This window comes from Heterocephalus glaber, unplaced genomic scaffold (assembly GCF_053883595.1).
Source record: "Heterocephalus glaber isolate CG9 unplaced genomic scaffold, H.glaber_assembly_v1.0 deba00001608, whole genome shotgun sequence".
Taxonomy (NCBI): Eukaryota; Metazoa; Chordata; class Mammalia; order Rodentia; family Bathyergidae; genus Heterocephalus; species Heterocephalus glaber.
In genome coordinates, this window is record NW_028258379.1 from 2,886,648 (window position 1) to 2,905,189 (window position 18,542).

At 36.8% G+C, this 18,542-nt stretch overlaps 1 protein-coding gene across 9 annotated transcripts in view; it reads left to right on the top strand.

Moving 5' to 3' along the window:
* Positions 1-18,542, top strand: part of Syt16 (synaptotagmin 16) — a 316,226-nt gene that overhangs the window by 181,085 nt on the left and 116,599 nt on the right. For 7 of the 9 annotated variants that reach the window (XM_087195235.1, XM_087195236.1, XM_087195230.1 and 4 more), the window contains one exon: positions 5-670. The exons of the other annotated variants lie outside the window; for them this stretch is intronic. In XM_087195235.1, the coding sequence (XP_087051361.1) occupies positions 148-670 (523 nt within the window). In that variant the 5' untranslated portion in view covers positions 5-147. The remainder of the gene's footprint in view (positions 1-4; positions 671-18,542) is intronic. 9 annotated transcript variants of the gene reach the window in all.

The following is an 18,542-nucleotide window of genomic DNA, read 5'->3' on the forward strand; positions in this document are numbered from 1 at the left end:
TCAGCTGAGAAGTTTTGAGAGTGAAATGTTCACAGCCATTAAGGGATCTGCAATTTAATTTCTCATCATGCTTATTCTGTAGTTCACATTAAGTCCAGAGTACTTAAGGAACTGAACAAGTGCACTCTGGACATCAGATTGTTGACCATGGTGTTAACCATGGCATCTCAGGATGCCCAGAACTTCTTCCAGCCTTTCTCTTCCTGGATATCCCGGGCTTATGAAGCTCTCCAGCAAGTAGGAGATATATTATCTGCTTCACTGGTTCACTTAAGCAGAAAAGACTCTAAATTGAGTGACAAGCTAGACCAGGACTTAGATGATATGCAGATTCAGGAAACTTACTTTGAAGATGAAGAACAAGACAATGATTGGAGGCAAGAGGATGCACATTCCTTGTTTCTTGCAGAGGATCATTTCTCATGTGGTAATAGTGATTTTCAGGACTCTGTCCAACATTCAAGCCCCAGACTTAGCCAACATGCAAAGGACTCATGTTCTATAATATCCCAGTCATCCAGTCAGACGCTGGAGAGCCTGAAGCCCCCACATGTGCTTTCTTCTGTTGCTGAGGAGGAACATCACCTTGAAAAGCAAATATGTGGCCTTCAGCCTGGCTTTGACATTCAGCTCCCTGGCACTTTAGGAAAAGGCAATGGAACAAAGCAAGGTAAGCTAGCCAGTATCATATTTTCTGGGTCCTTCCAAAGAACATTTCTACTTATTTTACTTTGGCTTCTTTTTAGTTATTATAATGCTTTAATTTTTCTCCTCCTTATACTTCCCCTCACCTTCTGGTTGAGACATATAGCTCATAGGAATATTTCCAGTACATAAAACTTTAGAAGACCCATGCTTGCGGGCTCCATTTTCTAAAATAATAGCTTTGAGCAAGTGAAATGCTGAAAATAAATCTGTGAATTCTGCTTGAGAAGCCCCTGTGCACATGTCATGCTTTTCAAAATATCTTTTAAAATGTTCTTTTTTCCCTCTAGGTTAGGAATTTCTAGATGTTACTATATTATTCAGTGTGAAATCCTGTGCAAAAAGCCATGCTCGTTGCAGAATTTTTAGTTGATAACGCTCCAAGAACACTTCTCACAGTGTTTCACCGAGATGTGATGTGAGATGACAGTAGATAGGAAATCTTTGAAACAGGAAAAGCTTTGATTTTCTTTTAGCCTTGCATGATATGGACACATTTAATTAAAGCTGTCTATAAAACTTTATGCTGTCAGAACTGAGCATGTATCAGCCCTTCAGTAAATACATAATGATTATGATGATGAAAATGTACTCTGTAAAAGTAGCTGTCATGTGTTCCAGCATGAATTGCTCATGTTTCTAGTACTCTAACCTGAAGTAAGGGCATGCCGCTTGAGTAAGGCACAGGGGCAGATGCTAAGCAGAGAAGGGGCTTGGCATGTGTCTGATTTGTGGTTGTTATGCATGTATAGCTCACAGAGGGTTGTAGGTCATTATGTGATGTACAAAGTCATTAATTCCTTTCTTGTTGGAGGGAGCAGGCTTTTCTGGAGTACTTCATAGAATTTTCATCAATTTTTAGTCAATCCTCTTAGCTTTGTAATTTTAGAGAAGTATTTTATCTAGATAGGTGAAATCTTGGTATAAGGAAAAATAATTTCATATTTCTTTTAAAGTTTTTTTTCTTTCTTTCTTTTCTCTCTTTCATCTTATATTACCTCACGTGGTACTGGGATCAAACCCAGAGCTTTGTATATGCTAAGCATGTTTTCTTTCTATGTCTCAGCCCCTCATCTTCTTCTTTATAATACTTTCTTGATGCTCTTTCTTACTCAGAATTAAAGTAGCATGGAAATCCTATAATGAATTGGTGAAAATGAGGTAGGCTGATAGTTTTTTATGAACCTGGTAAATTATAGATTTTTGCAATTTTCAGTCTCTGAAAATTATCTGTAGAGATTATTCTAGAAATATTTGGGCTATCAGTGGGTTTTTTTAGGTTTAAATTGAAATTTCTATCTTTATTTTTAAAAATTCTTGCCAAATTTGAAATAAACATGAACTTGGCTTAATAGATGCTTAACACTAGTCTTGTTAATTTTTGTAATTTTGAATGGAAGTAAAATAGTTTGTGCTTATTTGTCCCTTCAGGAGATGTTTGTTTACTGAATTGAAGCTGGAAGGTAGGGACCACACTATCAATTGGTCTCTGCATCCTTAGCAACAGTGCATGCAGTGTTATGCTCATAGTAGGACATCACATAATGATTAATGATGGAACAGGGTCAAGGGAAGCTTACAAGTTGAGAGGTAGATATTGTTATTCTCACATCCTAGTTGAGAAAAAAGATGCCTAAAGAGTTTGAGAACATACCCCAAATCCACATTTGGAAAGAGACTGAGTTTAGGCAGTGTGAGTTTACACACATGCGGACTTTTTCTTTTTCTCTTTTCTAAAAGTATGATTTACATATGATAAAAATCATCCTTAGTGTACAGTTCTATCATTTTTGACAAATAGGCTTGTAATGACTACCATTATTAAAGACTAACTCATTTGCATTATCACAGAAAATTCCCTCACATCCTTCTGTAGTGAGTCCATTTCCCTATCTCCAGTCCCCTACAAATACTAATACATTTTCTGTCGTTATCCTTTTCACCTTTTTTAGAATGTCATAAAGAAGGAATTATGCAACGTGTAGCTTTTTAACTCTTGCTTCTTTCACTTATTGCCATGTATTTGTGATCCATCTATGTTACTGTGTGCTCCAGGACTTTGCCCTGGGTGAATGCACCAGTTTGTTGATTGATTCATCAGTTTAGGGATTTTTGTGTGTCTTTAGTTTTATTTGGTACCCCAGATCAATATCTATTATTTCTTTTTCTTGACTGATTACATTGGGTAGGACCTCTGTTGATGTTAAGGGTGGTAAAAATGGATATCTCTGCCTTGATCCTGAACTTAGTGTAAAGCCTTTCAGTCTTTTATTATTACGTAGTGCTTAGGCAGAGGCATAAATATTTTTATATGTTCAAAGGTTTCCTGCTATTCCAGTTTGCTGAGAACTTTTATCAAAAAAAGAATATTGAATTTGGTTAAATATTCTACATCTATGGAGAGTATCAAATGATGTTTCTTGTTTAATATGTTGCAGTGAATTACAGTAATTTATTTCTAGATATTGATGCTTAATATAGCTTAATATAGTTTGCATAAAATCTACTAGGTCATGATATATTATTATTTTCCTATACTGCTTAATTTAATTTGATAGTGTTTTGAAGATTTTAAAAATGTATTATCATTAGGGAAATTGATCTGTAGTTTTCTTGTTATGTCTTTATCTGGTTTTGGTATCTGGAAAATGCTGACTTTATAAAATGAGTTATGAAATATTTTTCCTTTCCTATAGTCTAGACAAAATTTGTATAGAATTATTATTATTTTAAATATTTGTTAGAATTTCTCAGCAAAGCCTGAATTTTCTCATGGAAAGGTTTTAAAATACAAATTTGTATACATACCATTTCCTTTCTGCCTTATGTTTTCTTTCCAGTACTGGGATTAGACCCAGGGCCTTCATGCTGAGCCACATACCCAGTCCTTTTACATTCTTTTGTTTTATTTTGAGACTGGGCCTTCATGTTTTTGCTAAGTAGCCTGACATGGACTCAAACTTATGAGCCTCCTACCTCAGCTTCCCAGAGAGCCTTTCTACTCTTTTAATGTTTGTAGGATTTCTATTGATTTCTCCCTTTATTTCTTAATATTATTATTTGTCTTTTTTCCCCAGATTCATTTGGATAGAATGTTGACTGTCAATCTGTCTATCTGCCTATTTTCCCCCTGCCAAAGAATTAGTTCTTATTTTCATTAATTTTAAAATCTATTTTTGTTATTAATTTGATTGATTTTTGTTATCATTATTATTTTAGTAAATGTACTGCTGAAGTGAGCACATCAATATTATTTTCTTCTTGCTTTGGGTATAATTTGTTCTTGCTTTTCTAATATAATTTAATGTATAAAATTTCCTGTAAGCAGTAATTTACTTGCAGCTGACAAATATTAATGTATTGTGTTTTTATTTTCATTTACTTAAAATATTTTATAATTTCTCTTTTGACTTCAGTTTTCTTATATAGCCTATTTCAAAGTGTGTTTTAAGTTCCATATATTGCGAGGCCTTTAGATATTTTTCTGTGATTGGTTTCTAGCTTGATTCCATTATGGTCTGCTCACGTTATACTAGTTTAGTTTTGAAAATTAATTACGGTTTGTTCTGTTGCACTGAATATGTTTTGACATGTTAAATGTTTCATGTGTACTTGAAAAGATTGTGTGTTCTACTGGGTCAGAATATTCTGTAAATGTAAATTCAGGTTATTTTTCAGGTTTTCTAATGCTTACCTATTTTGTCTATTGAGTTTAGCCTTCTGATTTTATTTATTATTTATTTATTTTTTTGCTTACATTCTTTTATTGGTACATTTTAGGTATGCAATACGTTTACATTTATCATTGGGTGCTTGTACCTCTACATGATGTATCTTGGTTCTTATTTTTTCCCATTACCTGTGCACCCTTCACCCCTCCACACTTTCCTATTTACATAGACTTCGTTTCCATTTTTTTTTCTTTTCTCATAATATTTTCTTTCCATTCTTTCCTTTCCCCATCTCCTCCCACCACCCCTACCCCTTTGGACCTTTTCCTATTTCAAAGTGTCAGTTATTAGTTATTAATCCTTTTAGTCTTTATTTACATTCTCAGTTTCTCACACTAGAGAAACTATTCAGTATTTACACATGTGTGTCCTATTTATTTCTCTTAAGAGTATGGCCTCAATATGCATCTGTTTAGCTATAAATGACTCTAGTTTCTCTTCTTTATCCTTCTGATTTTATTCTATTGATTACTGCTAAAGGAGTATTAGAGTCTTAAACCTTAATTGTAGATTTGGCTATTACTCTTCTTTCATTTCTAACATTTTTTTGCTTAAAATAGTTTGAAGCTCTGTTGTTAAGTCCATATATATTTTAGAAATATATGTTGTCTTAATGTTTTGACCTCTTTGTTATTGTGTAATATAGTGCTTAATCTCTATTAGTATTTCTTGTCCTGAGATATACTCTGATTTTAATATAGCTACTCTAGCTTTCTTTGATTAGTGTTGGCATAATATATTCTTTTCCATTCTTTAGCTTTACATTATTTTATATTTATGGTGAGTTTTTGTACATAGTGTAGAATTAGGTCTTATTTTTTAATCCAGTCTGACAATCTTTCACTTTTAATGTGTTTTAACTGTATGCATTCAATGTAATAACTGATATTATTTCATTAAAATCTATAATCTTGCTAGATGTTTCTATTTGTTCCATTTACTTTTTAAATCTTTGTCCTAACTTTTCTCCTTTCTTTTGGATTTAGTGTCTTTATACTTGTACTTCATACCCACCCTGGGCTCATTTTAAAAACTGTTCAAAAGTCATCCTTAGATTTCAATATAAGTCTTTATTTAATTATAATCTATCTTGATGTAATATTGTAGTACTTCATATGTAATGTAATGGTGTTGTTACAAGAGTCTACTCTGTCTTTCCTTCATATCCTTTGTTTTATTAATGCTATATTTTATTTTTATGCATAAACACATAATACAATGATACTAGTTTGCTTTAGACCATTGGTTATCTCTTAGAATGATTAAAATAAGAAAAGAATTATGTTTATTTATTTATTAAAGAATGCCTTGAAGCATTATTAATTTTGACTCTTTTGTGTGTATGTGCTCCTAAAGGATTATCTGAACTTTTAAAATATTTTCAAAAAATATTTAATTTTTATTTGCTTTTATTTATTCGACATAAAGCACTTTTCATTTTAACCTTTCTTGTAGTGTATATATACTAATAATCAATAATATCCATTTCTTTGGTCTGAAAAATTTCCCTCATTTATTTTTCTTTCAATTTTTTATTTTTATGAGTATATGCTTACAGTACATAACGATTACATTCATCCTGGGGGGTTGGTACATGCACATGACAGATCTTAATTCTTTTTATGTTCCTTTTCTCTCCTACCTCCCTGCTCCCTTCACCACTTGGTTGCCTTCCCTTTTGCAAAAGATCTGTATCCCTAGTGCCTATTATCTATCTTTTGTTAATTAGTTATGCTTTGGGTTTATTACCTTTAATAAAAGGAAATCATGCAATATTTAGGTTTGTGTGTCTGGTTTAGTTCACTTAACATTATGTATCATAGGGAGAGTAGTACTCTGTTGGATACAAATGCCACATTTCCTTTAGTCATTCATCTGTTGATGGACATATAGGTTGCTTCCAAGATTTAGTTATTACGAGTTGTGCTGCTATAAACATGGGTGTGCATGTATCACTGTAATATGATGCCTTTAACTCTTTTGGGAAGATACCTAGAAGGGGAATAGCTGGGTTGAATGGAATTTCTATTTTTAATTTTTTGAGAGATCTCCATACTGATTTCCATAGTGGTTTACATTCATATCAACAGTGTAGAAGAGATTGTTTTATCTCATTTATTTAAAAATACCTTAATTAGGTATAAAATTCTGTGTTTACAGTTATTTTCTTTCAGGATAGTAAAAGTGCCACCTGAGTGTTTTATTGTTTGCATAATTTTCATATGAGAAAACAACTATAACTTTTATCTTTGTTTCTCTACAAGTACTATTCCTTTTCTCCACTAGATTCTTCAGAAGTTTTGTCTTTATCTTTGGCTTTTAGCAGCATGTTTCTGGTGTGTATGTTTGTGCACATATGTGTGTGTGTGTACACTGTAGTATTTAAATTTTTCTTTTTGGTACCAGGGATCAAATTTGGGACCTTGCACTTGTGAGGCAGGCGGCAGAACCGCTGAGCTAAATCCCCGACTCAGTAGTATTTATTTTTATTGATGTTTTCTAAGCTTGTTGAATTTGTGGATTTAGTGAGAAAGACACTTTGAAAAATTCTTAGTCAATATTCTTTAAATATTTCTTTTATGCCATTCTCTCTGGCTCTTCCCTCTGGTATTCCAGTTTTACTGTTGCACTGATGTTATTCCGTAGGTCTTAGATTATCTTCCTTTTTCCATCTTCTCTTTTCCTCTTTCTTTTCAGTTTGGGTTGTACCTACTGACATCTTTTCCAGAATTACTAATATTCTCAGTGGGTGTGTCATGTCTACAGAGGAGCCCATCAGAAACATCCTTTGTGACGGTGACCATGCTTTTCATTTCTAGAATTTTGATTTGATTGTATTGTATTTTTACAATTGCAGTCTCTCTGCTGAATTCCTCATCAGTTCTTGCATGTTTCCCTGCTTTTCTACTACAGCTTTTACTTTATTAATAATTATTATTTTAAACTTCCTGTCTGGTAGTTCCAATTTGAGTCATATTTTAAGTTTGACTTTCTTGATTGCTTTATGTCTTGACTGGGTGTTTTATCCTTGCTTTTTTTTGTTTGTTTTATAATTTATCACTGAAAATAGGACATGACGTGTAAGGGAAGTATGTAGTATCTCAACCTGGAAATAGGCTAGCCTTTTCTAATGCTGGCCTTTTAGTGTGAGGGGGTTGAGTCAGAGTTTGAGCTGTGTTTTGATTTTTTTGTTATTATCCTTAGTGTGATACAGATTTCACAATCTTCTGTCACCACATTGTGTTTAGAGTAGTGGGTTTTATCAAATTGTGAATTGTCTCCATCTTCCTCTCTCTCTCCTATGTACCAGGAGGGGCTCTATTTTTAGGCGTTTGCCTTTTCTCAGTAGGAGCCTGCTGTTTCTTATTACTTACTTCTTGCTGATGTGATGTGTTTGGGTTGGAGGTTGTGTTTTCCGCTATTCTGGAACAGTCTTGGTCTTAGGAAGGTGCTATGTTCCTGCTTACCTTTTCGTCTTCCTCAGTGATCCTGACCCTCCCCCAGATATAGAGGGTCTGTAATAACCCAACTTCAAGTCTTTTTCCTGCCCCTTTCTCAGAAATAGAACTTTTTGTTATGTTCTGTTCACCCACTTTAAACATGCCTTTATCTATATCCTAAGGAAAACAGGATTTACTGCCCTTCCCCAAGTGGCTTAAAACTTTTATTGCAAAGTGGAAGTATGAGAGAAAAACCTTGGTGGAACTTTTTACTTTTCTTCAGTAAATTATCTTTCATCTTCAGGACTGAACGGTGAGATCAGGTTTCCCCATGCCCGTCCTGCCCCCATCCCTCTGGTGAACTTGGTTGATTCTGTGAAGAAAAGGGGCTGGCTCCACGGGCTTGGTTTCCCTAGAGGCTGCAGCTCCCATGGTTCTTTGACCATTAGAAACTACCTGAGAATATGAGGCTGATTCTTAACAACTTGTGTGAATCCAGCATGTGGCAGTACTGTTGTCCTTTCTTGTCTAGAAAAAGAAAATGCCTTTCTTAACTTTCACATTAATTGATTGCTATATAGCCTCAGGTTTCTGATGAGTTTAGGCCAATGTGTCCTTCCACAACGTATCTGGATTTCATTGTTCTTTAAGAAAGGCGGCTTTCTTTCCAACCTTCTGCATCTTAAGTGGAAGCTGAAATACAGCTTATATACTTAACATTATGCCCTGAAATTGAATTGGACATTCTAATTAAATGGGTAGCCTCTTTGGGCTGAGGGATAAATGAATAAATAAGATATTGGTCTTTCATTAAAGAGTTCTGCAATGTGTAGTTCATCCTGTAAAAATGTTTCTGTAGGGCTGGGGATTTAGCTCAGTGGTTCCGCCACCTGCCTCATATGTGCAAGGTCCTAAGTTCGATCCCCGGTACACAAAAAAAGAAAAGTTTGTGTAAATTTGCAGTTATGTTTTGAGATAATTTTTCTAAAGTGATCAGATTAGGTTCCCCATAGCAAGGGACATGGAACTGCAGACTACAAGGATGAGTCAGAATTTAATATGTGAGTGGAGGGTCATGGTTATTCTAGTGGGGGGAATGGCATGAAAGCTGAGGTGTGGAAGAGGCTGACATTCCCAAGATGGCTTATGAGGTTAGGCCTCAGGTTACATGGAAAAGGTCTTTATTTTCTGTGTTAAGAGTTTAGCCTTAGCCAGGTGTGGTGGCGCACGCTGCCTGTAATCCCAGCACTCAGGAGGCTGAGGCAGAAGGATCACCACGAGTCCAAGGCCATCCTGGGATACATAGTGAGTTCAAGGCCAGCCTGATCTACATAGTAAGACCTTGTCTCAAAAGCTCCCCCCCCCCAAAAAAGACAATAAAAGAAAAAAGGTGTAGCCTTTATTCTACAAGCAGTTGGGAATCACAAAAAAGATCTTAATAAAGGATGACACCAAAGAGTTCAGTTTTAGAAGAGAAACCTTAGCATCAGTTTGGAGACTAGACTCTAAGGAAGATATATGTTAGGGAGCTATTACATACCTTGTAACAAGAAATATATATAATACAATATGAACATACAAAGAGAAATAGTAGTTATTATTTTGTCATTGCTCCACCAAAAATCCATGTCAAAAAGACCCTGACAGGTGTCTGGTGTGCATGGGGACTTCACCTTGTTAAAGCCAGGTAGGGGTAGAAGTCCAGGTTCCCCTCTTAGCTTCCTTGACACCTGAAGGGCTGCTCCTCATTACTGCAGGGCTGGGATGAAAACCTGTGGTTTCCACTGACCCTGGGGTGGGGGTGGCTTCATTACTGTGCTGGTGACAGTCTCAGGTCCCCACTTAGATACCACTGAAGTGGAGCAGAGAGGGGTGCATTACTGCTTCCAGGTTGGTGTGGAAGACCAGGCCCCCATCTGGTCTCCACTGACACTGTGGGGGTGGGGGATGACTAACGCTGGCCATCAGGATAAAGTTCTGTTCCCCAACTTGCCCTCCTTTGGAACCCCCAGAGAGGTTACTGGGGAGCCTCATAACCACCTTTCAAGGGTGGAAGCCTGGGCTCCCTTTGTGGCTTCTGTTGTCCTGGGTGAGAGGGACACAGTTTTCTGTGCTGTTTGGCTGGAGTAGAGAAGTTGTTGTCTAAAAGTGTTCTGCTTTGGCAGACTGCTCCCTACCTGGTCCTTTGGGGAGAGAGAGCAAGTCTTTCTTGAGGCTGCCTTTATCTGTGTCCATCAGCATTTTGGGATTGCTAACTTCTTCAGTTTCAAGTCTGGGACATGTTAGGTAAAAGAACCTGGGGAACTTAGCATGGTGTTTGTCTTCAAGCCAAAGGTCCTAGCTGGTCTGCCTTCTTCTGGGCACCTTTGTTTTATATAAAGTGTAGAGATTTTGGTTGTACTATATTTAGAGGGAGGAATCAAGGAAAATATGTTTATTCAATCTTCCAAGAAATGAAAGTTTTAAAATCAGTCCTTAACAATAGTATGACTCCATTCACTTCCTTCCATTTCACAGGGACAAGAGCAATAGAAAATGTTGAAGGGTGGCCTGCATGTGGAGGTAGATAGGAGAAGGAACATCTTTTGAAGAGAAGTGCTGTATGGTGTGTACTCTCTTAATCAGATATGTATCAAATGCCTACACAGGGGTAATGACAAGTGTACACAAGACAAGTCATAGGCCTTTTTCTTAGACTCTTGTATTGCTTGTTTAGTTTGTTCTAGAGGATTCAAAAATATTCCTAATGTCCCACCTCTTCAGTGGCAGTGGGAATTGGGAAGTGGGGTTTGGAAGGAGACAGTCTCATTGGCCCAATTCACTCACGCCTTGTAGATGGAGGAGCATTACTAAATTGCTCCTAGTGAACTTCCATTTTTCTCTCTCTCCCTGATGTGAAATAGCTCACCAATTTACTCCAAATGCCTGATAGCCATTTAAAAAATGATCCTGTTCTTCTCTTTCCTCAAAATATTTAAACACCCTGAGAGCCCTATCAGAGTAAGCCATGTGAATGGACTCGGAGCTGTATGGATACTGACACACCTGTGGGGTTTTAAAAAAATGTTTAAAAATTTTTACCTGTGTTCATACTCTTAAAGAATCCTCAAGTACTCATTTTTTTCTTTTATATCAAGTGGTAATGTAAGGGCTGGTTTGCAGTCTATTTAAGGGAGGTGTTTGGAGATACATAAAGAAAAGGCATCGTTTTGATGAATGATTTATGTGCACTTTTTGAAAAGCCTTGTCAAGCCTGCTTTTCCCCATTTAATCTTCAATTCTTTTCATAACGTATCTTGATTTTATGTTTCTTAATGTGCCATATTTTTCTGCACAATAGATTTTAAGCTAAATTGGCCCAAAACAAGAGAGATGCTGAATGCTTTTTGTAACCATGGAAACATTTCTAGGCACTTACTGAGGACCTGGTTGCCAATAGTAATGTAACAGAGAAAATAGATACACTTCATTTAGCAGTTGCTGATGATTAAGAGGCAGAGAGCCTACTTATGGTGCCATCCCGAGATAGGCTTTTTGGTTTAGAGACCCAGATCCAAGGCACAAATTTCTCAGTTGAGAAGCAGCTATGACACCTTTGATATGTTATGGGAAGAAGTTTAACATGCATTTAAAAATCATCTTTATTTTCAGTTTTTCATGTCAGATTTTTCTGAAGCTTTTAACCGCATATATTTGTTTCCAAGAAATATACTCACTACTTCCTGAAATAGCCTGCTAATGGAATTAATGTTTTGGGTACATTGGCATATAGGACTTTAGAAACAAATTTTGGTTAGATGGATGTCTCAGTTACTTTCTTGTTGCTGGGATAAAATACCTAACACTTACAAGATAAAGAAAGAGAGGTTTATTTGGCTCACAGTTTGAAGAGGTTTCAGTCCACAGTTGGCTGATTCCAAGGTAGGGTGGCACGGCAGAAGAGAAACAACTGTTAGTGTGGGAGGCAGAAAGCAGAGAAGGATTAAGGCAGGAAGGATACACACATATATCCAGGCCACACCCACACTGACCCACCTCTTCCCATCAGGCTTCACTTTCCAGCCATAAACCCATCAGTGAATTTATCCAGTGATGAGTGTCACACACCCATAATCCAGTCACCTCCCCTGATCTCCACTGAAGAGCCCATGAGGCTTTGAGGGGATGTCTAGATAAAAGTTATAACAATGGAATATATTTACAAAATAGATTTTGAAATCAGGATGATATAATTTTACTCTCACTTTTCAGCCAGGTTACTTTACAAAGCCAACGTAATGCAGAAGGGAAAATCCTAATGTTCTTACCTGCTGGTTGATTTCAATCCCTTGTGGGTTCAAAGTATTTTGTTCTCAACATTGTTGGGATTCCTGATGGCAGTTAAAACTAAATGGTATGTGACTTAATCACTTTCCTCCTTGATGAAACACAATATCCAACACCCGAAACTTAAAGGAGGAAAGGTTTATTTTGGCTCACAGTTTGTAGAGGTTTCAGTTAGTCTGGTGGCTTCAAGGTGGGGCTGCACAGCACAGGGGCTTGGGGCATGGCAGAGGAGAATTGCTCATGGCATGGCAGACAAGAAGCCAGAAGAACCTTAAGGGGGGAGCCAGGAAGGGAGATATAAACTTCTAGGTCAAGCCTAGACCCATCTCTTTAGACCATACCCTACCTCCTAACAGCAAGTCAGCTGTAAGTCCCATAATCCAATCATCTTCCAAAAGTCCCACTAATGAGCACATGAGGCTTTGGGAACAATTAAATCTAAACCATAACAGTATCAGATGATATATGACAGCCAGTTCATAAGCCCTGCAGGTTTCATTTCTTTTCTATAGGATGTGCTACTACTTTGTATGTGATTTGTTTCTTTTCTCTGACTGCTTGTAGAACTTTGTTCGTCTGTTGAGTTTCTGGAATCTTAACAATTATATGCCTATGTGTAGATTTTTTTTGATCAAGGCTATTTGGACTCCTATATGCCTCACTTATCTGTATGTCAAGTTCTCTTCTTCTGCTTGGGAAGTTTTCTGCCATTATTTCTGTGAAGAGATTTTTTATGTCATCTGCACTCTCCCCTGTTTCTTCATTGAGCCCAATCAGTCTTATGTTATTCTTCTTTGCATCATCTAGCAACTGCTGGGTTGATTTCTCATGTTCCCTTATAATTTTGAAGCAATTTTTCTTTTCCTGGTCGTTAATTGCAATCTTATCTTCTATATCTGAAATTCTGTCCTCACATTGGCTCATTCTGCTGTGTAGACTTTCAATGGAGTTTTTCATGTCCTGGAAATCTATTTGCATCTGTTTTATGGATTCCATTTGTTTCTTATGTTGGGATTCCATCATGTTCCTGAGCTCCTCTCTAGATTTATTAATCATGTCTTGCACTAGGAGCACAATTTCTCCTGTTATCTGAGAAATTATTTCTGATTTCATTTTTTCCAGATCCCCTTTTGTTGCCAGTTCAGTGGGTCCAGGTGTTTGAGTATCAGAGTGTTCCATCTCATTTCCCTTTGGGGTTGGTGTAGGTGATCTGGAAGTCTGGTTTTGAGACTTATTTACATGTCATCTCACTTCGACTGGGGGGGTGGGGGAGTGCTGTTGGCGCCCGCACGGATCACCTCCTCTGAGCTGGGAGAGGTGGGCCAGGGGCCGGGAGTGGTGGTAGGGATGGTGGCCTGGAAGCCCCTTCCTCTGGGCTGGGAGCGGTGGTATGGATGGCGGCCCCAAAGCCCTTTCTGCTGGGCTGGGAGCGGCAGGAGAGATTAGAATGTGCTACTACTGCATGTGAAGTGTTGCATGTTTCTGGCCTTTCCTGTGGAACTTTACTTTTCCCTTGTACCAGTGCTTTCTTAAAAGTAAGCCTTGAGAAATGCAAATTGAAACAACACTGAGACTCTACCTTACTCCAGAAAGAATAGCCATCATTAAGAAATAAAATAATTACAAGTGCTGGTAAGGATGCAGGGCAAAAGGAACCCTTATACATTGTTGGTGGGAATGTAAACTAGTGCAACCACTATGGAAATCAGTATGGAGATTCCTCAAAAAACAAAAACTGGAAATTCTGTTTGACTCAGTTTACCACAGGAGAATGGGTGAACCTTGAGTCTACAATATTAAGTAAGATAAATTAGACACATAAGCCTAAATATCACATTATTTCTCTTGTAGGAGAAACCCAAAATACAAATAAATTAAAGAGCAAAATAAAGGATACATAATAGTGTTACATCAGGCAAGTGCTCTCTCAGGAGCCAAAGATCTTCAACAACCTCCTGTCTCTCCCCTGGGTATCTCTGGGTTTCTTATCTTCACTCTGATTAAGAATGGGGAAATGAAGGGAGTCTGGCTCAGAGCCAAAGGCCTCCAACAGGGAATGAGGAACTCAGGTTCCCAACAGAAAGAGGAAATCTAAAGTAAAAGTAATTCAAGGCAAAATTTATTTATAAGGTCAGGAATGCCAGGAATGTGCTACAAGGCAGGGGGAATTTCACCATATTTCCCAAGTGTCAGGGAACCACTATACTCATATTTATAGAGGTAAGCTGGTTTCTAAAAATAACTGTTTCACTAAGCAGTGTAATCTAGCCTAATCAGGGTCTCAGCCTTTGTTTCTGGGTTGAGGAAAAGGTCAGGGACTAAAGGGGGACATAGTCAATATATGTAATAATTTTACAGGAGCTAGCTTCCTCAAGTACATAGTGGAAGATAAGCTTGTGGTAAATACACAACCATCAGCCACTGAGGCCATGCCCTACATCTTCCCTACCTACCTCCCCCTCCAACTGTCCCTACAGTAAGAACCAGGGGGCTATACTTTTTGCAAAAGGAAAGGGGAACAAGAAATGGAGGAGGGAGAGGAAAGAGAAGAAGGGGATGAAAAAAATTAAAATTTGTTATGTGCATGTGCCGAATCCCCATGATGAATGCAATCATCATGTACTGCAAACATGTACTCATAAAAATAAACATTAAAAATTTCCAGAAAATATTTTTTATCCACTTGTTTATAACCTAAATGCATATAAACTTGACACACCTAGCAACCATTTCACTATGCATGGAGATTAAGAATAGAATCAATCTAGATGGAAAGAGAGATAAGGAACTGAGAATAAAGGGGGAAAGAAAATAGGTCCCAAAGACAAAACTTCCAGGAAATCAGATTTTCTTCTAGGTTTATCAATGACTTAAGCATACTCTCCTTTTTTGTCTTTGCTTATAAGAAGCTGAGAAATTCCCTATATAATTAGAGTTTAGTTCGATTACACAAGTAGTATGCTTCCTGGGATGTAAGTAGCAGTGCCTCAAGGGCACTTTATGTCTAAGTCCAGTCTTGCAAAGGATTGTACTAAGGATCAGAAATAGTGGTTCATGTATACCAACCCATAATCACCCAAAAGTCTCACTTTGCCTACGGATTTTAGCTTTTGCACGATTAATATGAGCTATTTTCAAATCAATATAAAACTTTGACAATATTTTCACAGCAGTATTGGGAAAGAGTCAGTCAGAGAAACAAAACTATTTCAGAGGAGGAGATTTAATATCTGGAATTGGTTTTGCATTTACTGAGTCTTGAATAAGTAGAAGGAGGAATGTGAAAGCAGTACCGAAGCTGTCTGCAGGAAGCAGCGACCGGCCATTGCAGGGACTGAGGGAGTTGAGGAAGCAGTTGAGGTTGTTAGAAACTACAAGGTCAGAGGAGAAATGCTCTATAGGAGCTCAGCGGATGAGTTTCGCAGAGGTGGAGCTCAGACATCTAAGGATTGAAACTGGCTAGCCGGCCTTGTTATCCCAGGGTTTGATGAGGCTGATTCTGAAATTCTGAGAGAAATTGAGAGACTAGCACCCAAACTGCTGATGGCAGTGTACAGCGTTTGCTGGGGTGTTAAAACAGAAGCTGTGAGTAAGACAGGAAGTCTTTTCTCTCTTGCCATCGTTCAGTATCCTTTTAGGGTTTTTCTTTGGTGGTGGTGGGGAGGAGGCACAAAACAGGAGAATACCGCTCACAGAAGAGAGTGACAGTTTTCAGAGTTCTACCCCCAACATCCACAGGACACAGAAGAACAGATAGGAACTTGGAGAGAGCAGTTTAAGAACGAGCATAGATCCTAAAGCATTTCTCCAATTTTATTTTCTTAAGAGAAATGCTAAATTGCAAATAAAATGGTACCATGATTGACTCCTATGTTTGTCAGCTTCCTAGTACTGTAGCAAATGACTGACGTAGTAGGCTTATAAAGACAGAAGGTTTATTTTGGATCCCATGGTTTTTGAGGTTTCAGCCCATGGTCAATTGGCCTTATTGCTTTTGAGTGTGTGGCAAGAAAGTAAATGTTCACCTCATGGCTGGGATGTAGAAAGGAAAAAGAGGAAAGGTCCAGGTCTCACATCCTTGTCAATGACAGCCCCACTGACCTAGGACCTCACACCAGACCCCACTACCTTCCCATAGTGCCAATGTGCAGACGGAGTGTTTGACACATAGGCCTTTGGGGGACCTTCCGTATTTAAACTATGGAAATTCCTTAATGATCATTAGCCTCCTCTTGTAAACCTAGTAGATTTTAGTCTGGAGTACCATAGGTGAATTGTAAGAGGTCCATGAACACGTGACATTTCATTACCTCGCCAATCTTTCTGGATAAGTGGGTTCTTTTAAAATTACCATTTAAAAGGGACCTATAAACACCCTAAAATTTGATATCACTCTCCCATGTTCTTAGTCATTCGTTCATTATTTAAACTTGCTATGGAAAACACAGACAACTTCTAGTAGATTCTTTGAATGCCTTAAATATACTATTACTTATAACTCTCTTGGCTATAGGGAAAAAGAACCAATTTGAATTACTTCAAGAAAAAGCAGAGGAGGGGAAGAGAATTTATTTAAGGAACCTCCACCAAGGAAGAAATGACCTAATTTAAGAAAGGGAGTTGAAATAGAACATTCTTTTCATATACCACATATAAATAAACTCTAATAGACCTGCTCCATGACTTACTTATATCACGGAGTTACTAGTAATAGTAAAAAGTGGGAAATAAATGAAATTTTCATCAATGTAAGCATAGATAAATGGGATAGTAATATAGTTCACTATTATATAGCAGTTAACATCTACCGAATATATATATATGTGTACATATAACTCAAAAGCATAACATTCAGTGGAAAAGATAAATAAATTGCAGATAATATGTCCAATGATATATCATTTGTATGAAGTTTTAAAATATGCAGGATTTTGTTATGTGTTGCTTATAGACAAAGAAAGAGAATAAAGCAGGCAAAAAAGTAATAGCAGAATGGAAATCATAAATATAGATTTGATTTACCCCCAGTAAGAAAGAAAACAGAGGACTTCTCAGGGGACTTAAATAATATATATCTTAGATGACGTCTTTAAAATAAATCTAAATTAATATGACAAAAATATTATGATTTAGCAAAGTTTAGCAGCAGATCTGTGACAATGAGGTTGCTCTATATTTTCTGTTTTTGAAATATTTCATAAACCTAAAAGCTAAGAAATGTAAAGGGCCTTCAACACTCCATTAGCAATCACACAGACTTTCACTCAGCATAATTAACAGGTCAAAATCACATTTTGAAAAATTTCCCACTGTAAAGTTACTTTTCAAAAACAAGTCTATCTTTTCTAAGGGCTAGATTTAAAGGGGTACTAGGAGAGGAAGAAAGGAAATTTACCAAAGAAAGGGTAAGGAAGATGGAGAAGAGGAGAATAGGATTATAATAGAATATATTATATCCCCATGGAACTTTAAAAATAAATAAACAACACACAAATACACAGGTAAGAACCTCCTTCAGCAAGAAGAAACAAGACAAATGAAAAAAGATCTTAAGTTTGTGACTCCTGCCTGGCTCAAGATTCTTTGCCATTAGACTGGATAATTGAAAAGATAGCTCTTGCTGTATTACTTTCTCAAGGGCAAGAAAAATACCTGAGCTTTATGAAATTATTATCAAGTGATTCCACTATTAAAGAAAAATTTCTGATCCCCTGATAATTGTTAAAATGAGATTTAAGCTTATTTGGAGTACATGTGCTTCTGATTCCTTTAATCCATTCCTAACAATGCTAAGAATGGGAAAATAGAAAAAGGACTTCATTTTTACATATCAAACCTATATTTTAAAATACCCCAGCATTCTATCATAATAACACAAAAATCAAGGCAAACATTTAATTCATATTTTGATTATTTGCATAAATTATATCTTCTAATTAATGTACTCATAAAATTCCCTTACATTACTGAAATTTCCTCTAAAAATAACACAAGGGTAGAAAATAAGTAACAATTGCAATAACAAAATATCCTTGCCTTAAATCACAAGGATCTGAAAATTACATGTTAACTTTTTACATGTGCATTAACACCTAACTTTCTAAAGCATGTACATCGAAATGTTAAGGATTTTAATTGCCTAATACTTTTAGAAAAACCAAATCCCAAACTGTAGTGGACTATTAAGTCTTTCCCCTGAACAGTTCTGGATAGCCAAGGAACTTGAAGGCAAATGATATTAAATCAAGAATAAAACATTTAACTAGGATGCTCTTACTTTTCTTTTAGTAGTACATGTTTGTATTACACAATATTTACATTTCTTATGTGGAGCTGGTAT